At 39.6% G+C, this 27,395-nt stretch overlaps 1 protein-coding gene and 1 pseudogene across 3 annotated transcripts; both read right to left on the minus strand.

Moving 5' to 3' along the window:
- Positions 1-619: 619 nt before the first annotated feature.
- LOC104430690 (putative receptor-like protein kinase At4g00960) lies at positions 620-27,395 on the minus strand. Of its 3 annotated transcripts, none has more exons than XM_039311821.1 (7): positions 26,572-27,395; positions 25,054-25,182; positions 2,172-2,299; positions 1,816-2,026; positions 1,486-1,723; positions 1,245-1,395; positions 620-1,167 (listed from the first exon to the last, which is right to left on the minus strand). In XM_039311821.1, the coding sequence occupies exons 1-7, from the start codon at positions 27,365-27,367 to the stop codon at positions 820-822; spliced, it is 2,001 nt and encodes a 666-aa protein (XP_039167755.1). In that variant the 5' UTR covers positions 27,368-27,395; the 3' UTR covers positions 620-819. The 3 variants fall into 3 exon arrangements, with proteins under 3 accessions (XP_039167755.1, XP_039167754.1, XP_039167756.1); XM_039311820.1 differs by lacking the exons at positions 25,054-25,182; positions 26,572-27,395 and adding exons at positions 2,587-2,715; positions 4,128-4,954; XM_039311822.1 differs by lacking the exons at positions 620-1,167; positions 1,245-1,395; positions 1,486-1,723; positions 1,816-2,026; positions 2,172-2,299 and adding exons at positions 23,113-23,634; positions 23,712-23,862; positions 23,953-24,190; positions 24,283-24,493; positions 24,639-24,766.
- Positions 8,902-13,470, minus strand: LOC108959586 (annotated as a pseudogene).

Genomic DNA, 27,395 nt, shown 5'->3' on the forward strand with positions numbered 1-27,395 from the left:
TTTTGATTGGACTCAATTGCATTTTCATAAGTTTAGACTCCATGATTGCTCTCCCTCATTGCATGTCGACCTTCTCTACAAGCCATTATGAGTTCTAATTGTCACTTGATCTAACCCTTAATCAACATCTTTATTGTCTTCGGTTTTTGCCTTTAACATTTATCTAAATTTATCTAAGTATCAATCATTGATTAGTCATTATCATATGTTGATAATTGTACTATGTTCATTGATTATCTTGGCGATCAACAAGCATTTCAATGACTTATGGATGGTATAATCACTTAATATCAATTTTTGTATTGATGTCATGTCCACTTAGAAGACTCGGTCATTTTTTGGTCCGCAACAACTAATGATCATTTTTATTTGATTTAATTGGGGAGTTCATGTAGTTGTCTTTTTCAAAGTGGAGATAGAGTCCTTCTGAAGGTCTTATGAACAATCAATGTCTGGGCAATTGCTCTTGCCATAGGAGGACCTTAAACTGGTAAAATAACTGGAAACTTGTGTCTCGAGAAACTCGGGATTTTAGGTTCCAGTCTTACCCAGTTTAACTGCTTTAAGCTATATCTTTAGATGGCAATTCCTCACGGATCTCAAGCATGGACATGCATGTAGATGGCGTGCCTTTGACAAAATTGGAAAATACACTCAGTTTGATACATAAAATCTAGCTCCATATATTGCTTAAGCACTACAAAAAAAGGGTATTTGCTAGGAAGAATTAAATCATGAGAATGTAATTTTGATGATATGAAAACCATGAGAAACACAAAAATTAACATGTAGGGCATACTGATCTCTCATTTGTCAAGGCTACCGTGGATATGGCTCAGTCACAGAGACCTCGTTGTTCGAGAATTGGTTCGATTTGCTTCTTAATCTGTCGACGTCAGACACCCTTGAATTGTAATCTTGAGTAGATGACATATCGGATTCGATGTCGCTGTGCATGAAGAATGCAGGTTGTGACGGCACTTGCAGTGTGACCGAGTGGCTGTTAAGCATGAGAAGGACTGAGGCCATTGTCGGTCGGTTAGCCACATTTTCTTGGACGCACAGTAGACCAATGTGGACACACCTCACAATTTCGGTACTCAAACTAGAGGTTATAGAGGGATCGATGATTTTGGATATTGTTCCTTCCCTCCAATTCTTCCAAACCTGTAAATATTAGCAAACATTGAGCAAATTGATCTCTGAAATATCATGCGAAATGAGAAGGTATGTTTTATACTCACAGAGCTTATAAGGATCTCCGCATGATCACCTGCCCGGAAAATATTATTCTTTTGCCCACTCACAATCTCCAAAACCAGCACACCAAAACTGAAGACATCGGATTTGATCGAGAAGTTTCCATGCATTGCATACTCTGGCGCCATATATCCGCTGTGCATCACAATAGGTCCATCATATTAGCTATATAGTTTGGCTATGTTATTTTGGCAAGTATTAGCTTTAGGAGGTTGTGGCACTTACTAGGTCCCCACGATCCGATTTGTCTCTGCCTGAGTCTGGTCCAACTCGAATAGTCTTGCCATACCGAAATCAGATATCTTAGGATTCATGTCGGAGTCCAACAAAATGTTGCTGGCTTTGAGGTCCCGATGGATGATACGAAGTCGAGAATCTTCGTGTAGGTAAAGTAGCCCTCGAGCGACACCCATTATTATCTTTTGACGCCTATCCCAATTGAGATTGGCATGCTTCAGGGGATCTGTGCATTTTGTTGAAAATCACATTCTATAAGACATCCCTTAATCATTTCATGATGATTCGATTTCAGGAATGGCTACTCGAGAGACATACCGAATATGAATTGATCAAGGCTTGAATTGGGCACAAACTCGTAAATGAGTAGACGTTCCACCCCTTCCAAACAGAAACCTAGGAGCCTGACCAAGTTCCTATGTTGTAGCCTAGCTAGTAACATGACCTCATTCTTGAATTCTACTTCTCCTTGGCTGGAATTATGAGACAGCCGTTTCACTGCAATTTCCTGTCCATTGTAGAGCCGGCCCTGAAATTTCATCAAAGTAGGTCTTTGTAAGTGTCAATTGGTACATTGAGGCATTTTGAAGAACGTTAGATTGATGTCATCTATGACTATTTTGTTGCTTAAAGTTTGAATATAGGAGACTAGAGGATGCTTTGTTAATTATTACCATGTAAACAGCACCAAAACCTCCTTGTCCAAGCTTCTTGGAATTAGAGAAATTATCCGTTGCCTCTCTAATAGTGCCGAAATCAAATTGCAGCGACTCCACTGTGCTAATTTCATCCACAGCCTCACCTAGAAAGAGAAAAATATGGTCGTTCAGAGCGAGAATTATTGTCTTTCCATAATTTTCATAATGAGAGTTCACAAACTTTTAGTACACATAATTGCACCTGCACGCATAGATAATCAACTGGTTCCTTTGGCCTGCTCGACGAGGTATTGTTAATTATAGACAATGAGAAATGTGTACATGGACATGTCCGAGCAGGCACATGAACATGTAGATCGAAGAATTAATTCGATGTTTTGAAATCCTCATGAACAGCTCATGTTCCAATGCGAAAAAGATAAAGACTCACCTTCAACTCTTTGCCTGGGTTTCTTCTTCCTTTTCACTCTCAGAAGTACAATAACACCAACAAGAAAAACCGCAGAAACACTTGTGGCGACCACAATGATCACAGTCCTATTCAAATTGCTCTTTCCACCTGCAAGAGCAAAGGCATATTATGTTTACGATCATTGCTCACTGAGAAATACACTGGAGAAATCACTAAAGGGCCACTCTGAGCGCGGAAACGAAACGCATGTTAAATTTACATCGCACCATTCTTTGATAACTCGAGGGGAAGTTATTTGGATTTCTGGATTTTGTCGTCTTACCAAGTTTTGTCTAATAGAGACTATTAACACTTGAAAATTATCACATTATTCTCCAGAATGCAAAGTTTTTCGTAGAATCGGTTGGCTCTTTCAACTCCTAGGTTATTACTTTCATGAATTTCTTACGGAAATTAGAGTAATGACAGTGCACACAGAAACAACCAATGCTGGTTTGCAAATGTTCTCTGGTCTTTGACCAAAAAAAAAAAAAAAATGTTCTCTGGTCAAAGATTTCTGCTGAGTTTGGGATGCTCCCCATGTGGACATATGGGACCACTATATACATCAGGACCACCAATGAAAAGGATAAAATAAATCAATTACACTTTTTTTATTAATTAGGGTTAAAAACCCTAATAGAGGTCCATATATGTCTATTTTCGGTACTATGCCCAAGACAAAAAAAAAAGAGATATAAAAGATACGGAGGAATTTCTTATACTAACTCGAGAAATGCTATATGCAATAAGAGACCTTATTGGAACCCTCTTATAAAGTGGATTTGCCCATTTTTTGTCGGTTGTTGATCGTTTTATGCATGGATCCCATTTAATTCAGCACCCAATAAAAAACTCGCCACGTCATTTATTAATAGGATTTCGGCAAAATTTCTTAAAATATTCAATATTGCTAATCAATCTTATCCTGATTAACTTCATTTTTCGGATGATCAAACACAATTAAGCTACGTTTCAGCCTCTCTTTTCCTTTGACATCGGATTTTATATAGTCCTAGTAATAATCTAAGATCTCCTCCAAGTGCGTGTCACCAATGTTTCAATTATGCCTACGCATTTTCATACCCTTTTTTTTTTTTTTGTGCACTTTTTGCGTTTTATATTAATTGACAAATAGTGGTGACAGAATGATGAGAAGTAAGGAAGATCTGCTAATGATTCGTTACCCTAGCCTATACTCACTTTAATTATCAATTTAAATGTCTCATATGACCGCTTGTGAGCAATGAATGCCATAAGTTGTGCTTCAATGAACTGGCCATGATACTTGACTTGACTGGTAGCCTATATCTACTTTTGCCGAAAAAATGGACCAACGCACACCTTCTCTTGGCAATAAAGAAGTTATCCAACGTAAATAAATTGCATGATCTATAGAGCAGGTACTTCAAACTCATTTAAACGATTAATGGTGTAATCTGTATGGAACCCGCATAATTAACTATAGAAAAAAAGACATAATCGCTTTGTACCTAACTTTTAAGCAAGAGCCAACCAACCTGGTGGCGGAGGCAGCGCATCTGCCACCGGTGCAGGGGACGGCGGAAGTTGCTCACCCACCGGATCGAAGAACTGATCATCGGTCTCGTACTGGAACTGGCAACTCGGGGCCATGATCCTCACTCCCATCTTCCCAGCACAGCACTGCCCAAGTCTCCCGATGACTGTCACCAGGCAGTCGATGCATTGCTGGTTGGTCAAGTCCGGCGTGCATTGTGTCATCGCGTAGATCGTGTTGAAAACCGCCGATGTGTTGCCCGTCGCGTACTTCCTCAGTGAGCCGCCGCCCGCTGTCTCACCCCGCAGACGGTCCAGCAGCGTCCGCAGCGCAGCGTTGTACGTGTCTGGGCTTGTGACGTCGTTGACGTTGTTTAGCACGTAGTAAGGGTCGGTTTTGACTGTGCGGAAGATCGAGGTGTTGGAGTAACGGACGGAGCGGTTCTCGCTGTAGAGGACCGCCTCCTTCTGGAGGGGGCAGAGGCGGCGGATGTCGGAGGCTGAGCCATTGAGGCAGGTGCGGCAGCTCTCGGAGGTGAGGTCGCCGTGGCAGGAGCCGATGACATAGAGGGTTTGGGAGGCGCCGGAGACGGCGAAGGAGGCGTTGAAGAAGCCGTAGGTGAGGAACAAGGAGTTGGCGGTGGAGATGGAGGAGAGGATGGTGGCGAGGGTGGTTTGGTAGGTGCTGTCGGCGCTGAAGTTGCCAGTCGAACCACAATAGGGCTTTGGGAAAAATTGGGCGTTAATGGCGGAAGCAAATGTGAGAAGAAGCAAGAGAGGGAGTTTGGGAGGATCCATTCTTCTTAGATTTTTTTCGGGTTTTTGGGGTCTTTCTTTGATCGGTGTCGATAGGCTAATAATGTATGAATATATAGCTTGCGTAGCTCCTACGCAGGTTGCTTCGTCGAAATCTCTATTTGTCCACACGTTCTAATTTGGAGTGGGGTCTGTGGCGGCTTGAATTTTGATACTATTGAAATTATTGAACCTTTTCTTTTTTCTTTGCGAGAAAACCAGTGAATAACCAAATGGAGGACAGATGAATGAAACTTTTTGGATCATTCCTCCTCTCAACCAGCCATTTCTATATTTTTTTTGCAGTTAATGATCTCCCATTATCTTTCCCAATCTTTCGGCTAGCACTTAGCATGGGCATTGATGATGCAATGAACCTTGTGGGTTTAGTAAGTTATCAACCGTCGTAGAAAGGTTATGATCATTTAAGGATGTCGATATTGTCTTGGTCAACTCTTTGAATGTAGTTTGAATATTGAGTTGTCAAATATGTCTCAACCTTATTGATAGATGAAGACAAAAAGAGCTAGCAAAAGCCTCTTCCTTTCATGAAGCAATGATATACAGATTTTTAGGCATTACTCGGTAACGGCACCATCTCCACTCGGTTGGCATATGCATCATACTTATTGTAGAACCAATTCCTCACCATTGCTAATATCTCCTCCACTTGGACATCCTCACATAGCCCCAATTTTTGGTAATATAGAACAAACAGAGTTTCGATTCAACTTGAACCTTGAGGACAAAGGACTCAAACAGGTGGAACGTTCTTGTACCATTTGAGTAATTTCGCCTTCATGGCTAACGCCGCTTCAAAAGAGACCTGGGCTATACTTCATTATTGCCTGCTTGGTTTTGATCTTTCTGTGGGACAATATTAGCACTTTCCCTTACTCAAACATTTCTCGTCATTTAGTAAAGTATTTTTGCAGGAAATTTTAGTACATCTAGTATTATTCTTTCTCAACGAAACATTAATGGGTCTACAGAACCTTCCCACTCATCAACAAACAACAGTTGAAAATTGTTTTTACAGATGTTATCCATATTATGTTGAAAAACTTTGCTTTTGAACGAATCAAAACAGTGTTCCTGAAGCGAAGCATAGGTTTTGGTCAACGTCAACATTCAATATCAACATCAAATTTATATTTAGGGCTTATACTATCCGGACTGCTTTAAGTTTGTTATACATTTGATTCATCATGGTGGCACTTTAAATGATATATAGCTTTGAACGCATAAGATATACAGCCTAGATTTTGAACACTTGCCCACAAAACTATGCGAAACATCCAATCACGCGGAACGATCTATTGTATCAAATACCGACTTTTCCGCTCCTCTCGAAAATTTTTATTATATTTTTTTGCATTCGTACCCACTTTTGATAGTTGATCTCGACTTCTGTGATAACACGTTTATCCTGGTCTCAAGGCCAGGTAACTATGATATCATATTGACTTTAAGCAATTGCCAGGAAGATCGCAGACTATATTTTATATTATCATGTAAGCAATGGTGGAGCTTGGAGTAGACACGGACAATGACAAGAGTGGGAACGATAGAATCTTCGAAGTTGATCTTTTCCAACACGCATTCTTATGGCCCCGTGACGAGCTCGAACTATGTGCTGCGTTTCCTTTTCAGAATTTTATTATAACATGTGACTTTCAATTTTAATAACCGATAGCTTTATCTTTTATTTAATCTAAATCTTATTGATGTCTTTTTTCATCCCAAACATCTAAAACTCTAATAATATGTACTTATCGACACGGAAACTCACATATATGGAATTTCAGATAATATTTAAAATTTAAATAATATTCTAAATTTGAATGGTACAGTTTGAAACGGGTAACCATTTCTGACTTGGATAGATTGATCAAGAAGAAAGAAACCTAGTGGGAGTGCTAATTGGAGTGAGAGAATATGATAAGGTAAACCAAGGACGACTACAAAGTCAACACGGTAAGAAATAAAGAAATGAAAAGAATGGTCTTGCCAATTGAATAATTGTTGTTGAATGGATCAACTGTATTTTGAACACCTTAAGTAGAACATTGACCCTGAATTTCGATTTTCCAATTGGCTATCAAGCACTGATGATTAAAGTTTCCGGTTAAGGCACTGCTATATGTAATCCAACATTTTATCATACACAACAAATAAGCTGCCTAGAAAGTTTTACACGGGGAAAATATACACAGTTGGTGTGGTTGACTGTATCCTCCTCTAGAACGATTCAATAGAGCCCATAAAGCGTATAACAAAATGTAACAATATCCAATACTGGTTAACATTCAACTTAAAGGTTACAATTGCATCTCCATGATTTTAATCTCCATGATCACAATCCGTGATTACATGTCAAACTTATCTATAAACGATTATAACTCTTTTGTTGTCACTAGACTCAAATGCATCTCCACAAGTTTAGACTCCATGATCACTCTCCATGATTGCATATCAACTTTCTCTACAAGCCGTTAAGACTTCTCAAGTGTAACTTGATCTAACCGTTAATCAACATCTTTATTGTCTTTAGATTTTGCCTTCAACATTTATTTAGATTTATCTAAGTGTCAATCGTCGACCAGTCATTATCATATGTTGATAATTGTAGTATGTTTATTGATTGTGTTGGCCATTAACAAGCATTTTTGCTACCAACGACTTGTCAATGGGAGAATCACTCAATATCGAATTTTGTATCAATGTCAAGTCAATTTAAAAGAATAATTAAATTATGTCTGAAGTTTGAATTTATATACAATTTCTAATACACGCAAAATATGGATATGCTAAAACGAGAAACAACGTCTGCGGAGCATTTGACGAGGAATGGCGTGTGATAGGAGCCAAAAGAATCCCGCTCTCGATCTGCGCTTCACGTTGGAAATGAAGGCCACAATCCATGGGATTCTTCTCTTTTGTCAGCATGATTTCTAAAGAGTTGATCGTCCAAGTTTTCTTCTACGCCATTAAATGCATGTGTAGAAAAGAGTTGGTCAACACTTGCTGCTTCAGAAGCCTATCACGTAGGTGCCGAATTCACCCACTCTTCTTGGTCATCTTTTGTGGGCTTCTCTTGTTTTTATTAATAAAGAAAGAGGGAAGGCAGAAGGTATTCTACGTGTGTTAGTGCATGCTGGTCATTCGCTCACACGCTATCATTAATTGCATGGAGGCGCATGCTTTGAAGATCGGCACCGTTATGACAATTGTGGAGTACAAGTTTATTTTGTTTTGTTTCCTCCCCTTCAACCGATAAAAGGTGAAGACGTCTGAAGCTCGAGAGAGAGCGAAAGAATAGAGCTCGGCAGAGAGAGCGAAAGGAAAAGAGCTCGAGAGACGAGAGCGAGAGAGACGTGAGCTCAGAGAGATTTGTGTGGAGTCTTAGTCCATTGAGTTAGTTTTGTTAAACACCTTGGGTATCGGGTATAAAGTAGGGCTGGAAAACACTTGAGTACATGTGAATTGTAATTCTATAATTCTTCAATTTATAGTAGATTAATTTGCTGGCTCTCTCTATGGACGTAGATTCCGACATTCGGACCGAACCATGCAAATTTTCGATGTCCTTTTCTTTTATTGTTCCTCGTTTTATTTCGATCAATTTTTATAACTCCCGACATAATTATAAATTTACGATCCGCTTTCGCCGCGCTGCTGATTAAAATAGACTCGATCATTTTTAGGTGTCCACAACTCATGTTCATTATTATTTGATTTAATTGGTGAGTTCAAGTAGTTGTCTTGTTCAAAGTAGTCATAGATCCTTCTCAAGTCTCATGAACGATCATCGTTTGAGCAATTGCTCTAACCTTAGGAGAACCTTAAACTAGTAAAATAGTTGGAAATTTGTGTCTTGAGAAACTCGTGATTTTAGGTTCGACTCTTAGCCAATTTAACTGTTTTGGGCTATATCTTTAAATAGCAATTCCTAACTAACATGGACATACATGTAGAAGGCACGCCTATGACTAAATTGGAAAATGCATCTAGCTTGATGCGTAAAATCTGGCTCAGTATGTCACTTAAACACTACACAAAAACATTAATTGCTGGGAATAATTAAATCATGAGAATGTAATTTTGATAATTTGAAAACCATGACAAACACACAAATTAACGCTTAGGGCACACTATGACTATCTACCGTTTGTCAAGGCTACCGTGGATATGGCTCGGTCATGGAGGCCTCCTTTTTCAAGGACTGGTTTGATTTGTTTCTTGATTTGTCGACCTCAGGCACTCTCGAACTGTAATCTTGCGTTGATGACATATCGGACTCGTTGCCGCTGTGCAAAAAGAACGCAGGTTGTGATGGCACTTGGAGTGTGACGGAGTGGCTGTTAAGCATGAGAAGGATTGAGGCCATTGTCGGTCGATTAACCACATTTTCTTGGACGCACAGTAGACCAATGTGGACACACCTCACAATTTCAGTACTCAAATTAGAAGTTATACAGGGATCAATGATATTTGATATTGTTCCTTCCCTCCAATTCTTCCAAACCTGCAAACATATGACAAACATTGAGCAGATTGATCTCTGAAGCAATATACAAAATAAGAAGATATGTTCTTATACTCACATAGCTTATAAGGACCTCTGTGTTATCGCCCACTTGGAAAAGATTGTTCCTTTGACCACTTACAATCTCCAAAACTAGCACTCCGAAACTGAAGACATCGGACTTGACAGAGAAGTTTCCATGCATTGCATACTCTGGTGCCATATAACCGCTGTGCATCACAATAAATCCATCATATTAGCTCTATAGGTTGCCCATGTTATTTTGGTAAGCATTAGCTATAGGTGGTTGTGGCACTTACTATGTCCCCACGACTCGGTTCGTCTCTGCTTGAGTTTGGTCCAACTCAAACAGCCTCGCCATACCAAAATCTGATATTTTAGGATTCATGTCCGAGTCCAACAAAATATTGCTGGCTTTGAGGTCCCGATGAATGATACGAAGTCGAGAGTCCTCATGTAGGTAAAGCATCCCTCGAGCAACACCCATTATTATTTTGTGGCGCCTATCCCAATTGAGATTTGCACGCTTTAGGGGATCTACACATTTTGTTGAAAATCGCATTCTATAAGAACTCCCTTAATCATTTCATGAGGATCTGATTTCAGGAATGACAACTTGAGAAACATACCGAATATGAACTGGTCAAGGCTTGAATTGGGCACAAACTCGTAAATGAGAAGCCGCTCAACTCCTTCTAGGCAATATCCAAGGAGCCTGACCAAGTTCCTATGTTGTAGCCTAGCTAATAACATGACCTCATTCTTGAATTCTACTTCTCCTTGTCCAGAATTCTGCGACAGCCGTTTTACCGCAATTTCTTGTCCGTTGGAGAGCCGACCCTAAAATTTCATCAAATTAGATCCTCATGAGTATCGATATATAATTGAAGCATTTAGAAGAGTATCACATTGATGTCATCTATGACTATTTTGTTGCTTGAATTTCGAATAGAAGTGACTAGAGGATGCTTTGTTAATTAGTACCATGTAAACGGCACCGAAACCGCCTTGTCCAAGCTTCTTGGAATCAGAGAAGTTATCAGTTGCCGCTCTAATAGTGCCCAAATCAAATTGCAGTGACTCTGCTGTGCTGATTTCATCCTCAACTTCACCTAGAAAGAGAAATATGAAGTCATTCAGAGCATGAATGTCTTTATCATAGTGTTTATTATAAAAGCTTGTCAAACTTTTAGTATATAGAGTCGCACCTGCAGGGATTAATATCAACTTCCTATTTTGGCCTGCTCATTCAGTTTATGCTAACTACAGTAAATGAGAAATGTGTAATTGGACATGTCCAAGCGGTGCGCATGAATGTAAAGTTCGAAATATCAATTCCATGTTCTGTAATTCTCAACCCAATTTTTTTGGAAAATGTTGGCCTAATTGTCAATATCGTGCTGGTAGAAAAGCATAGTAAATAGTCAACTTCATTAATTTCATGATCCTTTAAACCTCATGGACAGTAGCTGTTCCAATGCCAAAAGTCAGACTCACCTTCAACTCTTTGTCTGGGCTGCTTCCGCTTCCTTTTCATTATCAGGAGTATGACAACGCCGATAACAAGGACCGCAGAAGCACTTGTCGCAACTGCAATGATCACAGTCTTCGTTGAACTTCTCTTTCCACCTGCTTGAGCAAAGGCACATCATGTTTAGGATCATTGCTTACCGATTACATAGTAATACACTGGAGAAATCACTCAAGCGCCATTTCAAAGAACGTGGAAACGGAACACATTTTAAACATACATTGCACCATTCTTTGATAACTCGAGGGAAAGTTATTTGGATTTCTGGATTTTGTCGTTTTACCAAGATTTGTCTAATGGAGAGCATTAACACTTGAAAAATAACACATTATTCTCTAGAATTTGAAGTTTTCGGGTATAATCGGTTACCTTTTCAACCACAAGTTCATTACTTTCATGAATTTCTTACGGAAATCAGAGTAATGGCAGTGCAACGGTTTACAGAAACCGAGTGGAGCTAGGAACTACCAATGCTGGTTTGCAAATGCTCAGGTCAAAGATTTCTGCCGAGTTATTAGATGCTCCCCATATGCACATACGGGACCACTATATGCATGAGGAACAGCGACGAAAAGAATAAAAGAGAAGGGAGAAAAATTAATGTTAATCCTAATTCATTGCTCTATTACTGTGATGGATACGACAACAATCACGCCGGTCGTTGCCGGGTTGGGTCACCCTCACGGCAGCTGTATTCGAATCCATCGTGCTTTGGTCTTAGTTTTCATTCATTTGATTCTTTTTAAAAAAAAAAAAAGAAAATCTTGGCCCGTCCTATCTTATCATTATAAAACACTTGAAAGGTCAGAATACAGCCGTCTATACAGCCGTCTATCTTTAGGATTAAGACCAAATAATTAGATATAAAAAATATAGAGGATTTTCTTATCTAACTCAATCTCGAGGAATGCTTTATGTAATAAGAGATCTTACCAAAACCCTCTGATTAAATGACGTGCTGATTTCTAATTGGTTGTTGATCATTTAATGCATCATCGGTCCAATTTCTTTCAGCGCCCAATAAAAGTTCGCCTCGTTATTTAAATAAAAAGCTTTCAGTAAAACTTCTTAGAATGTCTAATATTGCTAATCAATCTAATTCTTTTTAACTTCATCTTCAGACGATGAAGCTCAATTAAGGTAAGTTTCGGCTTCTCTTTTCCTTTGACGTCTGATACTGCAAAGTTGTAGTAATAATCTAAGATCTCATGCAAGTGCGTGTCACGAATGTTTCAATTATGGCGTCGAAATTTTCTTTCCCATTTTTTGCGCTGTGTCAAAGAACTTTTTGCGTTTATATTAATTGACAAAAAGGGGTGAATGACTGACGAGAAGTAAGGAAGATCTGCTAATGATTCATTACCCTAGCCTGGGCTTTAAAAATCTCATGACAGCTTGGAGATGCATCAATGATTAGAGTTAGGGGACCATTCCTTCTTTTGTCGAAAATATGGACCAACCCACCCGTGTTTGGCAAAGACGCGTTTATCCAACCAAAAAATTTACATGATCTAAAGAACATCTAAATTGAGCATATTTGAACGGATTACGGTGTAAATGTCATGTGAAATCCACATAATTAATAATTTAGATGATTTTAATCCACTCGAATTATAGAAAAAAATAACACAAACCTGGCGAAGGAGGCGGTGCGTCTGCCGCCGGTGATAGCGGTGCGGGCGCCGACGGAAGTGGCTCGCCAACCAGGTCGAAGAACCGATCATTGGTCTCGTACCGGAACTGGCAACTTGGGGCCATGATCCTCACTCCCATCTTCCCGGCACAGCACTGCCCAAGTCTCCCGATGACTGTCACCAGGCAGTCGCTGCATTGCTGGTCGGTCAAGTCCGGCGTGCATTGTGTCATCGCGTAGATCGTGTTGAAACCCACCGATGTGTTGCCCGTCGCGTACTTCCTCAGCGAGCCGCCGCCCGCCGCCTCGCCCCGCAGACGGTCCAGCAGCGTCTGCAGCGCAGCGTTGTACGTGTCTGGGCTCGTGACGTTGTTCACGTTGAACAGCTGGTAGTCAGGGTCGGTTTTGAGTGTGCGGAAGATCGAGGTGTTGGAGTAACGGACGGTGCAGTTCTCGCTGTAGAGGACCGCCTCCTTCTGGGGGGCATAGATCGCGGATGTCGGAGGCTGAGCCATTGAGGCAGGTGCGGCAGCTCTCGGCGGTGAGGTCGCCGCGGCAGGAGCCGATGACATAGAGGGTCTGGGAGGCGCTGGAGACGGCGGAGGAGGCGTTGAAGAAGCCGTAGGTGAGGGACAAGGAGTTGGTGGTGGAGATGGAGGAGAGGAGGGCGGTGAGGGTGGTTTGGTAGGTGCTGTCGGCGCTGAAGTTGCCGGTCGAACCACAGTACGGCTTTGGGAAGAGATCTTGGGCGTCGATGGTGGAAGCAAACACGAGAAGAAGCAAGAGACGGAGATTCCGAGGATCCATCTGTCTTTTTTCTTTTTTTTGATTTGGTGTTTCGGGCCTCTCCTTGATTAATAGCTTGTGTAGCTCCTACTAAAGTTCGCCTGGTCGAATCTGCTTCGGCCGCGACTTTTGACTTGGAATGGGGGTTGTGGCGGCTTGAATTTTGATACGTGCGAAATCATTGAATCTTTTCTTTTTCTTTGCCAGAAAACCAGTGATTGACCAAGTGGAGGCCAGATGAATGTAAATATTTGAATTCTCAACCAGCCATTTCTATATTTTTCGCAGTCAAACATCTCCTCTTATCTTTCAAAATCTTTTGGCCAGGACGGAACGTGGGATGTTACAATGAACCAAGGGATAGATAAGTTATGAGCCGTGGTAGAAAGGATTGAGAAACACGAAACTCAGCTTTGTGATCAATTTAGAATGTCGATGTTGTCGTCATGGCCGATTATTTGGATGGAGTTAATGGAGTTTGTTATTAATTACACCTCGGTCTCACTGGTAGATGAAGACAACGAGCTAGCAAAAGCCATAGGGGTATCGTTCTTTTTACGAAGCATTGATATACAACTTTCTAGGCATTGCTCGGTGAAGGCGCCATCTCTACTCGTGGGATAGCATTCATCGTCTCAAATCAATTGGCATATGCATCGGACATATTTTAGAACCAATTTCTCAACATCGCTAATATCTATTCCACTTAGACATCCTCACAAGCCCCAAATTTTGTTAATATGGAACGAGCAGAGTTTCGATTCAACTTAACCTTGAATTTAAGATAGTGGACACAAACAAACATATGGAATATTCTTATACCTTTTGAGTAATTTTGCCTTCATGACCAATACTGCTTCATTTAAGAAGGAATCGCCCTCCTTATTTGCTAATTTCACTGACGCCTGTATGAAAAAAAAAAAAAAATCAATGGTTGCTAGACGGATTATTACCCGACCGAAAGACATCCGCTGTATTGTTGAAAACCTCCGAAAAGTCTTTAAAGACCTTAATAACCCAGCAATCTTTTGGGCAATGAGGAGAGACCGATATTTTCGCTATGATTGGTGGAGTGTGCAACATCTTATTCGTGAAATTCCAGCAATTTGCTACTACAACAGTCTAACGTAATACGCCACAGATGAGACGTGGGCTATACTTCATTATTTCCTGCTTGGTTTTGCTTGTTTTGTATGATGTAACTAACACGAGCTTAGAATTTTTCTTGCTAAAACATTTCTCGTCATTGAGTGAATTATTATTGCAAGAAGTTTGAGTACACCTAGTATTATTCTTTCTCCAAGATCATATCAAAACGCGGATAATTGTAAAAAAAGTCTTATACCTTTTGTACAACACCCAATTCAGTTCTAAATTTTTTGATGATTTGCCAATTTAGTCATTAACATTTTAATTGTGCCAATTTAGTGTTAAATTTTTTAACAATTTATCAATTTAGTCATTCGATAATTTTGGCTGAACACTGTTGATGTGGTAGTTTAGTCAATGTAGTTGTCCCGTGTCGTTTGTTTGGCATTGACATGGAAAATTTTTGTATTTTTAATTTTTAATTTTTTTTTCTGAATTATTTAATTTTTTCGTTTTTCTTTTACTTTCTTTTTCTTCTTCTCTTTTCTTTCTCCGCCAGAGAGGTCGCTAGCCGACCTTGGTCGCTACACCTTTGCCTATATTTGGGCAAGAGTTAGGATGCCCTCGCCTATGGCCGGTGAGGGAGTTGTGACCCTCACCTAGTTGAGCAGTGACCTCACTAGAGAGTAAGAAAAATAAAAGAACAAAAAATTATGATAAATTAAGGAAAATTAAATTAAATTTAAAATTGTAAAAATTATTTATGTTGGCACTAGCTGTGCCAAGTAGGATGATTGTCACTAACTAGATTGTCATGTCAATGATTTCTAACCAAAATTGGCCGGAAGGACTAAATTAATAAATGATTAAAATGTTTAAGACTAAATTAGCACATTGTAAAAATGTTTGGGATTAAATTGGTAGATTGTTAAAATATTTGGACTAGATCGATAAATTATCAAAAGATTTTGAATTAAATTGATAAAATTGAAAGATTTAAGATTGAATTGACCGTTGAACAATATGTTTACAATTGTTTTGGATAGTTTTCCAACTCGAAACATTTAATGGGTCTAGAGAACCTTCTTCCCACTTATCAACTAACAACATTTTATTTTTATTATTTTTATTATTATTATTTTACAAATGTTAGCATTAGCCTTTTCCTTTTCAAACTTGCCCCTCTTGCTCGATAATCGTCCTTATGCTGAAAAACTTTTTGAACGAATCAGAATGGTGTTCCTAAAGCGAATCATGGGTTTTGGTTAACTTCAACGTCCAATATCAACATCAAATTTGTGTTCAGGACGTTTGCTTTCCCGACCACTTAAAATAAGTTTGTTATATAGATGATTCATCACGACAGCATTTTAAATGCTACATAGCTTAGAACACACAACATAGAGCCTAGATTTCGAACATTTGCCCATAAAATTATGTGAAATATTCAATTGTGTGCAACAATCTGTTCGATCAAATCCCGACTTTTCCGCTTCTCTCTAAATTTTTTATTATATATATATACTCATCATTGATCTTGACTTATGTGATAACACGCTTATCTTTGCCTCAAGACCGGGCCACTACTATTCCATATTGACTTTAAGCAATTGCTACGAAGGTTGCAGTCTATATTGTATAATATATCTTATGACCGATGATTGAGATTGGAGTTGACTCGGACTATTACGAAAATGGAAACAATAGAATCTTCGAAGTTGATCTTTTCCAACACGCGTCCTTATGGCCCGGGTCAAAGCGCCCTTCCATGACGAGCACGAACTATGTGCTGCGTTTTCTTTTTCAGAATTGACCGTAAATTCATTTATATGGAATTTTGGGTAATATTTAAAATTTTAATAATATTCTAAATTTGAATAGAACAGTTTGAAAAGTGGTGATCATTTTTTATTTAGACGGATTAATCAAGATCAAAGACACCTAAAGGGTAGTACTAATTGGAATGGGAGAATAAGATTCGGTAAACCAAGGACGACCGCAGCAATAATTCAACACAGTAAGAAAAAAAAATGAAAAGAAAGAACTTACGAATTGAATAATTGTTATTGAATGGATCAACCATATTTGGAATTCCTAAGTAGAACATTGCCCCCAAATTTCGATTTTTCAATTGGCCATTAACTATTGATTATAAAAGTTTCTGATTAAGGTACGGCTATATGTAGTCTAGCTTTTTAACGTACATGGCAAATAAGCTGCTTAGAAAAGTTTTTTGCGGGGAAAGTTACTTACTAATGTGAAAAACTTACTCTCTCTATGAAAGTAACATCAAAAGTTAGTAATTATTTGGATGTGAAAGTAAAGTGTTTCTAGGTAGAAGTGCATCGAGAGTTCTAGTGCAACATTCCGAATTCCACTTAAAGCTTCGTTTGTTTCATGAAAAATAAGTGATTTGAAAAATATTTTTCCTAAAATGATCCCGTATCGCATACAAAAAGGATAAATACTTTCATGGTTCACCAAAAATTTTGAGACATAAATTATTGTCAATAAAAAAAAATTTCTCGCTAATTACTTTTTTCGATCAATATAAAAGATGGTTTTTAGGAAAATATTTTCTAAATTATCTATTTTCTGCAAAACAAATGGACCCTTAGCTTCCTTTAGACATTCCTTATTCCAGGACGCTGATCTCCTATTCTCCCCAACTTTGCATGAACCGGCACAAAGTGGATCAGCCTCGGCACTGCTGAGTACAAGATATCATCAGCTTCAGAGTCCTTTTCATGCCTATTCGGATTACAACGCGGGCGAGTCTTGCTTGCAATCCGACGTAACCATCGGTGAGAAGCCGTCTCGGGCTAGTCTTAACAATCTGTTAACTTCTCTATCGAGGAAAACCCATCTTTATTGCGGCTTTTACGAGAGGGCCATCGGAAACAAAGTTCATGGGCGATCTCTCCGTGAATGATGGCGCCAAATGCAGCAACAATACCACTTCAGAGGCCCGGCACGGGTGCCCAGATAGCAAACAGGTCACGATTCGGCGTGGGTGAGAGGTTGATCTTCAACTCTGTTGACGGACTTCTGCAAACAAAATAAAAAAAAGGTAAACTTTTTTTTTTGGGTAAAGGAACAAAAGGTAAACTTTGTAGTTACTAATAAAGGAAAAATTATCCTAGACGTTCTAAAACTATGCTGCCCAATACAATTCTAAACCTTTCTAGTTTGTTAATTTTGTCATAAACCTTTTGATGATATGTCAATTTAGTCTTTTCAATTTGTCATAAATTTTTGATGTGGATGATTCCTTTATTTTATTTTTTATATTTTATTTTTAAAATTTTTGAATCTCTTATGAGTAGTTTATATATATATATATATATATATCTTTTTGCCATTCACTTCCAAAAAGGGCTGGTGAGGGCCATCGCAGATGGTTGTGACCCTCGCTCCCCGTCGTCAGTGGCATCCATCCACAATGGCCCTTGCTAGTCCGTTCTGAGAGTAAATCGGAAAAAGAAAAAAAGAAAAGAAAAATTCAGAAAATTCAAATCAATTTTACAAAAATTGTCCATGTCAGAACCAATCATGCCATATATAACGACTAGCGTCTATGTCAACGATTTCTAGCAAATATTGTACCCAAAGAAAAGGATATGTCATTTTTTATGCTAAAGAGAATCAAGTTTAGGAACGAAATACATATTTTTTCCAAAGTCGGGCGATCAACATCCCAAGGTATCTCTTATGGAGGAAGGGATAATATTACCCTTTGTCTCATTTGAATCTTTCTTTTGTTTAAGATGAGAGGACTTAATAATGCTCCATCGCGTTTGTTGGAACGTTACAAAACTTGGTACTCTCGATGTCTCATTGACAATAAAAAAGAAAGTCATGTCAGAAACAGTATCAGAAATGGATAATTGGTTCAAATTCGCCTTTTTGGATGCTTGGCAACTTCCTTCATTTGTCTCATCATGCAAAGTGAACGGGATTGAAGGGCTATTTTGGCACTGAAGGCATTTGCGTCATTGCCTTGCGATAAAGCATATAAGAAAATAGCATTTAGTGACACGAATCTATAAAGTTGATTTTAGAAAGTTCTTGCAGCCAAATGTTCAAATGTTTTAATTGCCAAAATGTGCAAGAGTCCTAGTGCTAGCCTTTTAGTAACATATGATGTGGGTCTTGATAAAGCTCTTTAAAAAAAAAAAATCTAGTGATGGCAATGCCTAACCTCCAAATAAAGAAACTTCCTAGAATGGAATTCAACTTCATTCCACCTCTATGGAAGATTGGCGCCAACAAAGCCTTGACACATGCTTGCTCCTCGAGTTCCATGAGCCTACACTTTTATCTTTTAGAAGGGGTAGATGCCGATTTCTAATAAACTCCTCATTCTACCCGAGAAAGCGACCACGTGAAGAGAGGGCTTTAAGCAAAGTTTTCTCGAAATTCATTTTCAAAACATTTTGAAGTTAGACATAAGGTTTGTTTGAAACACTTCTGAGTTTTTTTTTTTTTTTTAATTTTAAAATGATTTTCACGAAATTGAATTGCATCATTAAAAAATTTGAGTTGCATGATTTACAATAGAATCAATTGGATTTGCAATCAAAACCCAAAATGGAAAACATGATTCTTAGCAAGAATAAAAATAATGATAAAATACAAGAAACTCTTTCATAGATAAGAGTAAAAATCAAACTCGTTTTAGCTCTAGAAATTCACTTCTCTATGTGGTCAAACACGAGAATGTCAAGGAGCATCACACATAACCTGCAAAAAGACGACAATGTTAGTATGTAAATGAAAAATTAATCTTTCAATGCGGTCGCCTCTTACAGCAAAATCGAGATGACAGCTCATGCCCCATAGTCCCTATTATGGGATTTTGGTATTTCACCAAGATTAATCATAAGAGAATGGGCATCATTAAAAGACCCATCGATGGCTATCAATCGAATATCCACTCTATTCAAAAAGTTTCATATGCAAAAGTGGTATTGATTTTTGAAAGATTGATATGTCATTTTACTCTTAGAAAAATGAAGTCACTTCTATTTTAAGAAATTTGTATACAAAATGCATTTCAGTCCCAAAATGTGAGAATGATAGAATTTGATTAAAAATGTAATTTCAAATTTTGTGCCCCATTATAATTGCAACTTGAAAGTTTTTTATTTTTATTTTTTATTTTAAGATGTCATTTTGAGCCTATAATTAGAAATTTAAACAAAATCATGTGTTCAACAGGGGCCAAATCAAAGTATTTAAAACTTGCATTCAATGTTCACTTATCAAGAGTGATTGTCAATTTTTTCAATTATAAGCCTACATAATTGAGGACATTTGATTGGTCTCCACGAATTTTTAAATGAAAATTCAATAATAAAAAAAAGCAAATAAAAAGAAGAATGATATTTATAGTGGGGGACGACTTCTCTCTCTCTCTCTCTCTCTCTCTCTCTCTCTTTTATTACATAGACATACGCATAGGATATAGTTTGATTTCTACTCTATACGGCTCGAAATAGAGCCATAGGATTACTAGACCGAACCAACGAGATTGTGGCTAGGTCGTGTTTCCTATAACTTCGACTTCGTCAAAGAACCAACCTGTGTCACGTGGTTGCAGACCAAGGTAGGGACCTTTGATATCAAGAAAGAAATTTTAGGGTTGAGATAGGCGGCTCGTACTACATGGTTGTAGTCAGAGTGGTATCCACTTCAATACCATCCTAAGTGATCCTATGCGGCCTAGGTTCGGCTGTAGGTAGTGTGTCATGGTGTAGTGCAATGTAGGGAACACAGACATGACAATTTATAAGCAAGCAACACTTCATAATTTCAAAATATAAACATTCATTCCCAACTCCAAACCTACAAGACAAGGGTTTAACAATCACTTCTCTTCTTATAACTCCCAACTGCATAAACATTTAACACTCGCATTAGAGATGTACCCGATATCCTCGCTACCAAACAAAAACATTTTTTGAACAAGATAAATTTAGGCCCGAGTCCTTTAAGGTTTAAACTAGGTCCCCAGCGGAGTCGCCAAGCTATGGCGACCTACTCCTCGGGGGGAGGAAATAGGTTTAGGGGTGTTGCCTAAAGGACGGGCCTATGGTCCAAGATTAGGCTTAGCTCTCCCAAGCCCATATCTCGCGTGACATTGGCATGTTCTCAAGAAATTTGCAATAAGGAGTGGCCATTAGCCTATTGGAGTCAGCTAGAAACCAAGTGAGGTATGACAGTGTACCTCATTTCCTACACAATCAGAGAATCTAGAGTCGGGGACTTGATTATATTAATTAACCAATTAGTGCCCTTTCGGTACCTAATCTTGTTCATTTTAAAAGAAAAAAAATTGTTAGGCAGTTTAGATTGACTTTATACCTATCTACTAACATGTGAGGGGATCATGCATGTATGCAATCATTAAAGTAACAATTTGCAACCAAAATCTTAATTGCAGTAAACTTTAGCACGTGCAATTAAACATAATAAAATAAGCAAATTAAACGTGCGATATAATTAATATACGAGCAAATAAATGCCTAATTACACTAAGAGGGCAAGACATGACAATTCCTAACCAAACCCTACATTTTTTTATTATTTTTGCCTAGGCCGAGTTGGGTTTGGCTCGGTTGGGGGCGGGCCGATCAGCCCGCCTGAATGGGCCAGGCCCGACCAGAGGAGGTGACGCCGTGCCCGGGCGGTTCTTTGACTCGGGCACAAAGACGCCGCCTCAGATGGGGGGAAGGACGACGCTCGTCGTACGGCTAGACGATGGCGTCCCTTCTAGTGGCCCATTGATTGCGCTGGATCTCTAAATGTGGGAAACAAAAACTAACTTTTGACTGGGTATTTTGGCGAGCCCGTGGTGGGCACAATCGGACTAAGAGGTTTTTGGCTTGGTTGAGACTTGAGAGCGAGCCGAAAGGGGTAGCGAGGCGTACCGTAATAGCAGGAAATGCAAAGGAGGATGGGAGAAGGGTCGGAGCTTGCTCAAAAGAGTTGATGCGAGCTTTGACCGGTTCGGCTAAGCACACACACACACACCAGGCATTCGACATAATGCCCAGCTGAAGCTCCGGAGGAAATGGCGGCGATCGATGACCGAGGCAGCTCTCCGGTGGTGGCAAGGCGTCCCTGGGGCTCTTGGCTACTTGGTCGACCTCCAAAAGCTTTGTCTCCCTCCTTTTTTTTTTTTTTCCTGTTTCTCCCCTTCTCTGTTGTTGTTCTCCCTCTCGTTTCTCTCTCTCGCCCTCTCTCGTTCTTCCTCGGTCGCTCCTTTTCCCAATCCTTCTCTACCATGATTTGTGCTCCTTTTGCTCTTCTTCTCGTTCCTATCTTTTTCGCCCCTATCATCTGCTTCTCCTCTACTCCCTTGCTTCTGCTGTTGTCTTTTCTCCTGCTCCTTTTTTGCAGGTTTTTGGGAGTGAAGATGGCTAGGTCATGGGCCGGGTTGAAGGGAGAGCAAAGCTAGGCCAGGCCATGTGCGTGTGAGAGAAGAAAAGGGAGAGGCAAGTTGGGCCGAGCCCGAATTTGGCCCAACCTGGCCGCCCTCGAGTTCTCTCTCTTTTCTTTCTTTCTTTCTTTGTTGTTGTTTTGTTATTTTTTTTTGTTTTTGTTTAAAAATATGTGTCAACATCATTGAACTGGGTTCTTTGGCATAGGAAGTAGAAAGTGTAACCAAGATCTACGACTAATTACTTTAGAAGAAAGTAAATTCTGGAACTGAAAAATAAATGGATAAGCTAAAAGATGCATAGTTTGTGTGGTTGATTGTGTCCTCCTTCGAATGATTCAACGTGGCTTATATAGTGTATTAAAAAATGTCACCCTATCTAAGTGGTTAATTTTCAAATTAAAGATTACAATTGTATCTCCACGATTTTAGGCTCTATGACAATAATCCATGATTGCACGTCAAACTTATCTATAAGTAGCTACAACTCTTCATTTTTGATTGGACTCAATTGTATTTCCATAAATTTAGACTCCATGATTGCTCTCCCTCATTGCACGTCGACCTTCTCTACAAGCCATTATGACTTCTCAATTGTCACTTGATCTAACCCTTAATCGACATCGTTATTGTCTTCGGTTTTTGCCTTTAACATTTATCTAAATTTATCTAAGTATCAATCATTGATTATTCGTTATCATATGTCGATAATTGTACTATGTTCATCGATTATCTTTGCGATCAACAAGCATTTCAATGACTTATGGATGGTATAATCACTTAATATCGATTTTTGTATTGATCTCATGTCCACTTAGAAGACTTGGTCATTTTTTGGTCGCAACAACTAATGATCACTTTTAGTTTATTTAATTGGTCAGTTCATGTAGTTGTCTTTTTCAAAGTGGAGATAGAGTCCTTCTGAAGGTCTCATGACCAATCAATGTCCGAGCAATTGCTTTTGCCATAGGAGGACCTTAAACTGGTAAAATAACTGGAAACTTGTGTCTTGAGAAACTCGGGATTTTAGGTTCCAATCTTACCCAGTTTAACTGCTTTAAGCTATATCTTCGGATCTCTAGCATGGACATACATGTAGATGGCATGCCTTTGACAAAATTGGAAAATATACTTAGTTTGATACCTAAAATTTGGCTCCATATATCGCTTAAGCATTGATACATAAAATCTGGCTCCATATATCGCTTAAGCACTACAAAAAAAGGGTATTTGCTAGGAAGAATTAAATCACGAGAATGTAATTTTGATGATACGAAAACCATGACAACACATAAATTAACACGTAGGGCATACTGATCTCTCATTTGTCAAGGCTACCGTGGATATGGCTCAGTCACAGAGACTTCGTTGTTCGAGAATTGGTTCGATTTGGTTCTTGGTCTGTTGACGTCAGACACCCTTGAATCGTAATCCTGAGTAGATGACACATCAGATTCGATGTTGCTGTGCATGAAGAATGCAGGTTGTGACGGCACTTGGAGTGTGACCGAGTGGCTGTTAAGCATGAGAAGGACTGAGGCCATTGTTGGTCGGTTAGCCACATTTTCTTGGACGCACAGTAGACCAATGTGGACACACCTCACAATTTCGGTACTCAAGCTAGAGGTTATAGAGGGATCGACGATTTTGGATATTGTTCCTTCCCTCCAATTCTTCCAAACCTGCAAATATTAACAAACATTGAGCAAATTGATCTCCGAAATATTATGTGAAATGAGAAGGTATGTTTTATACTCACAGAGCTTATAAGGATCTCTGCATGATCGCCTCCCCGGAAAATATTGTTCCTTTGCCCACTCACAATCTCCAAAACCAGCACACCAAAACTGAAGACATCGGATTTGATAGAGAAGTTTCCATGCATTACATATTCTGGCGCCATATATCCGCTGTGCATCACAATGGGTCCATCATGTTAGCTATATAGTTTGGCTATGTTATTTTGGCAAGTATTAACTTTAGGAGGTTGTGGCACTTACTAGGTCCCCACAATCCGGTTTGTCTCTGCCTGAGTCTGGTCCAACTCGAATAGTCTTGCCATACCGAAATCGGATATCTTAGGATTCATGTCGGAGTCCAACAAAATGTTGCTGGCTTTGAGGTCCCGATGGATGATACGAAGTCGAGAATCTTCGTGTAGGTAAAGCAGCCCTCGAGCGACACCCATTATTATCTTTTGACGCCTATCCCAATTGAGATTGACACGCTTAAGGGGATCTGTGCATTTTGTTGAAAATCACATTCTATAAGACATCCCTTAATCATTTCATGATGATTCGATTTCAGGAATGGCTACTCGAGAGACATACCGAATATGAACTGATCAAGGCTTGAATTGGGCACAAACTCGTAAATGAGTAGATGTTCGACCCCTTCCAAACAGAAACCTAGGAGCCTGACCAAGTTCCTATGTTGTAGCTTAGCTAGTAACATGACCTCGTTCTTGAATTCTACTTCTCCTTGGCTGGAATTATGAGATAGCCGTTTCACGGCAATTTCCTGTCCATTGAAGAACCGGCCCTGAAATTTCATCAAAGTACGTCTTTGTAAGTGTCAATTGGTACATTGAGGCGTTTTGAAGAACATCAGATTGATGTGATCTATGACTATTTTGTTGCTTAAAGTTTGAATATAGGAGACTAGAGGATGCTTTGTTAATTATTACCATGTAAACAGCACCAAAACCTCCTTGTCCAAGCTTGTTGGAATTAGAGAAATTATCCGTTGCCTCTCTAATGGTGCCGAAATCAAATTGCAGCGACTCCACTGTGCTAATTTCATCCGCAGTCTCACCTAGAAAGAGAAAAATATGGTCATTCAGAGCGAGAATCATTGTCTTTCCATAGTTTTCATAATGAGAGTTCACAGACTTTTAGTACACATAATTGCACCTGCACGCATAGATAATCAACTGGTTCCTTTGGCCTGCCCGACGAGGTAATGTTAACTATAGACAATGAGAAATGTGTACATGGACATGTACGAGCAGGCACATGAACATGTAGATCGAAGAATCAATTCGATGTTTTGAAATCCTCATGAACAGCTGATGTTCCAATGCGAAAAAGATAAAGACTCACCTTCAACTCTTTGCCTGGGTTGCTTCTTCCTTTTCATTCTCAGAAGTACAATAAAACCAACAAGAAAAACTGCAGAAACACTTGTGGCGACCACAATGATCACAGTCCTATTCAAATTGCTCTTTCCACCTGCAAGAGCAAAGGCATATTATGTTTACGATCGTTGCTCACTGAAAAATACACTGGAGAAATCATTAAAGGGCCACTCTGAACGCGGAAATGAAACGCATGTTAAATTTACATCGCACCATTCTTTGATAACTCGAGGGGAAGTTATTTGGATTTCTGGATTTTGTCATCTTACCAAGTTTTGTCTAATAGAGACTATTAACACTTGAAAATTATCACATTATTCTCCAGAATTCAAAGTTTTTGGTAGAATCGGTTGGCTTTTCAACTCCTAGGTTATTACTTTCATGAATTTCTTACGGAAATTAGAGTAATGACAGTGCACACAGAAAACAACCAATGCTGGTTTGCAAATGTTCTCCGGTCAAAGATTTCTGCTGAGTTATGGGATGGTCCCCATGTGCACATATGGGACCACTATATACATCAGGACCACCAATGAAAAGGATAAAATAAATCAATTACACTTTTTTATTAATTAGGGTTAAAAAACCCTAATAGAGGTCCATATATGTCTATTTTCGGTACTTTGCCCAAGACAAAAAAAGAAAAGAAAAAGAGATATAAAAGATACGGAGGAATTTCTTATATTAACTAGAGAAATGCTATATGCAGTAAGAGACCTTATTGGAACCCTCTTATAAAGTGGATTTGCCCTTTTTTTTGTCAGTTGTTGATCATTTTATGCATTGATCCCATTTAATTCAGCACCCAATAAAAAACTCGCCTCGTCATTTATTAAGAGGATTTCGGCAAAAATTCTTAAAATATTCAATATTGCTAATCAATCTTATCCTAATTAACTTCATTTTTCGGATGATCAAACACGATTAAGCTACGTTTCAGCCTTTGTTTTCCTTTGACATCGGATTTTATATAATCCTAGTAATAATCTAAGATCTCCTGCAAGTGCGTGTCACCAATGTTTCAATTATGCCTACGCAATTTTCATACCCTTTTCTTTTCTTTTTGTATCACTTTTTGCGTTTATATTAATTGACAAATAGTGGTGACAGAATGATGAGAAGTAAGGAAGATCTGCTAATGATTCGTTACCCTAGCCTATACTCACTTTAATTATCAATTTAAATATCTCATATGACCGCTTGTGAGCAATGAATGCCATAAGTTGTGCTTCAATGAACTGGCCATGATAGTTGACTTGACTAGTAGCCAACATCTACTTTTGCCGAAAAGATGGACCAACGCACACCTTCTCTTGGCAAGAAAGAAGTTATCCAACGTAAATAAATTGCATGATCTATAAAGCAGGTACTTCAAACTCATTTAAACGATTAATGGTGTAATCAGTATGGAACCTGCATAATTAACTAGAGAAAAACAGACATAATCGCTTTGTACCTAACTTTTAAACAAGAGCCAACCTACCTGGTGGCGGAGGCAGCGCATCTGCCACCGGTGCAGGGGACGGCGGAAGTGGCTCACCCACCGGGTCAAAGAAACGATCATTGGTCTCGTACTGGAACTGGCAACTCGGGGCCATGATCCTCACTCCCATCTTCCCAGCACAGCACGGACTAAGTCTCGGGATGACTTTCACCAGGCAGTCGCTGCATTGCTGGTCGGTCAAGTCCGGCGTGCATTGTGTCATCGCGTAGATCGTGTCGAAATCCACCGCTGTGCTGCCTGTCGCGTACTTCCTCAGCGAGCCACCGCCAGCTGCCTCACCCCGCAGACGGCCCAGCAGCGTCTGCAGCGCAGCGTTGTACGTGTCTGGGCTTGTGACGTCGTTGACGTTGTTTAGCACGTAGTAAGGGTCGGTTTTGACTATGCGGAAGATCGAGGTGTTGGAGTAACGGACGGAGCAGTTCTCGCTGTAGAGGACCGCCTCCTTCTGGAGGGGGCAGAGGCGGCGGATGTCAGAGGCTGAGTCATCAAGGCAGGTGCGGCAGCTCTCTGCAGTGAGGTCCCCGTGGCAGGAGCCGATGACATAGAGGGTTTGGGAGGCGCCAGAGACGGCGGAGGAGGCGTTGAAGAAGCCGTAGGTGAGGGACAAGGAGTTGGTGGTGGAGATGGAGGAGAGGAGGGTGGCGAGGGTTGTTTGGTAGGTGCTGTCGGCGCTGAAGTTGCCTGTCGAACCACAGTAGGGCTTTGGGAAAAATTGGGCGTTAATGGCGGAAGCAAATGTGAGAAGAAGCAAGAGAGGGAGTTTGGGAGGATCCATTCTTCTTAGATTTTTTCGAGTTTTTGGG

This window comes from Eucalyptus grandis, chromosome 5, assembly GCF_016545825.1.
Source record: "Eucalyptus grandis isolate ANBG69807.140 chromosome 5, ASM1654582v1, whole genome shotgun sequence".
Classification (NCBI taxonomy): Eukaryota; Viridiplantae; Streptophyta; class Magnoliopsida; order Myrtales; family Myrtaceae; genus Eucalyptus; species Eucalyptus grandis.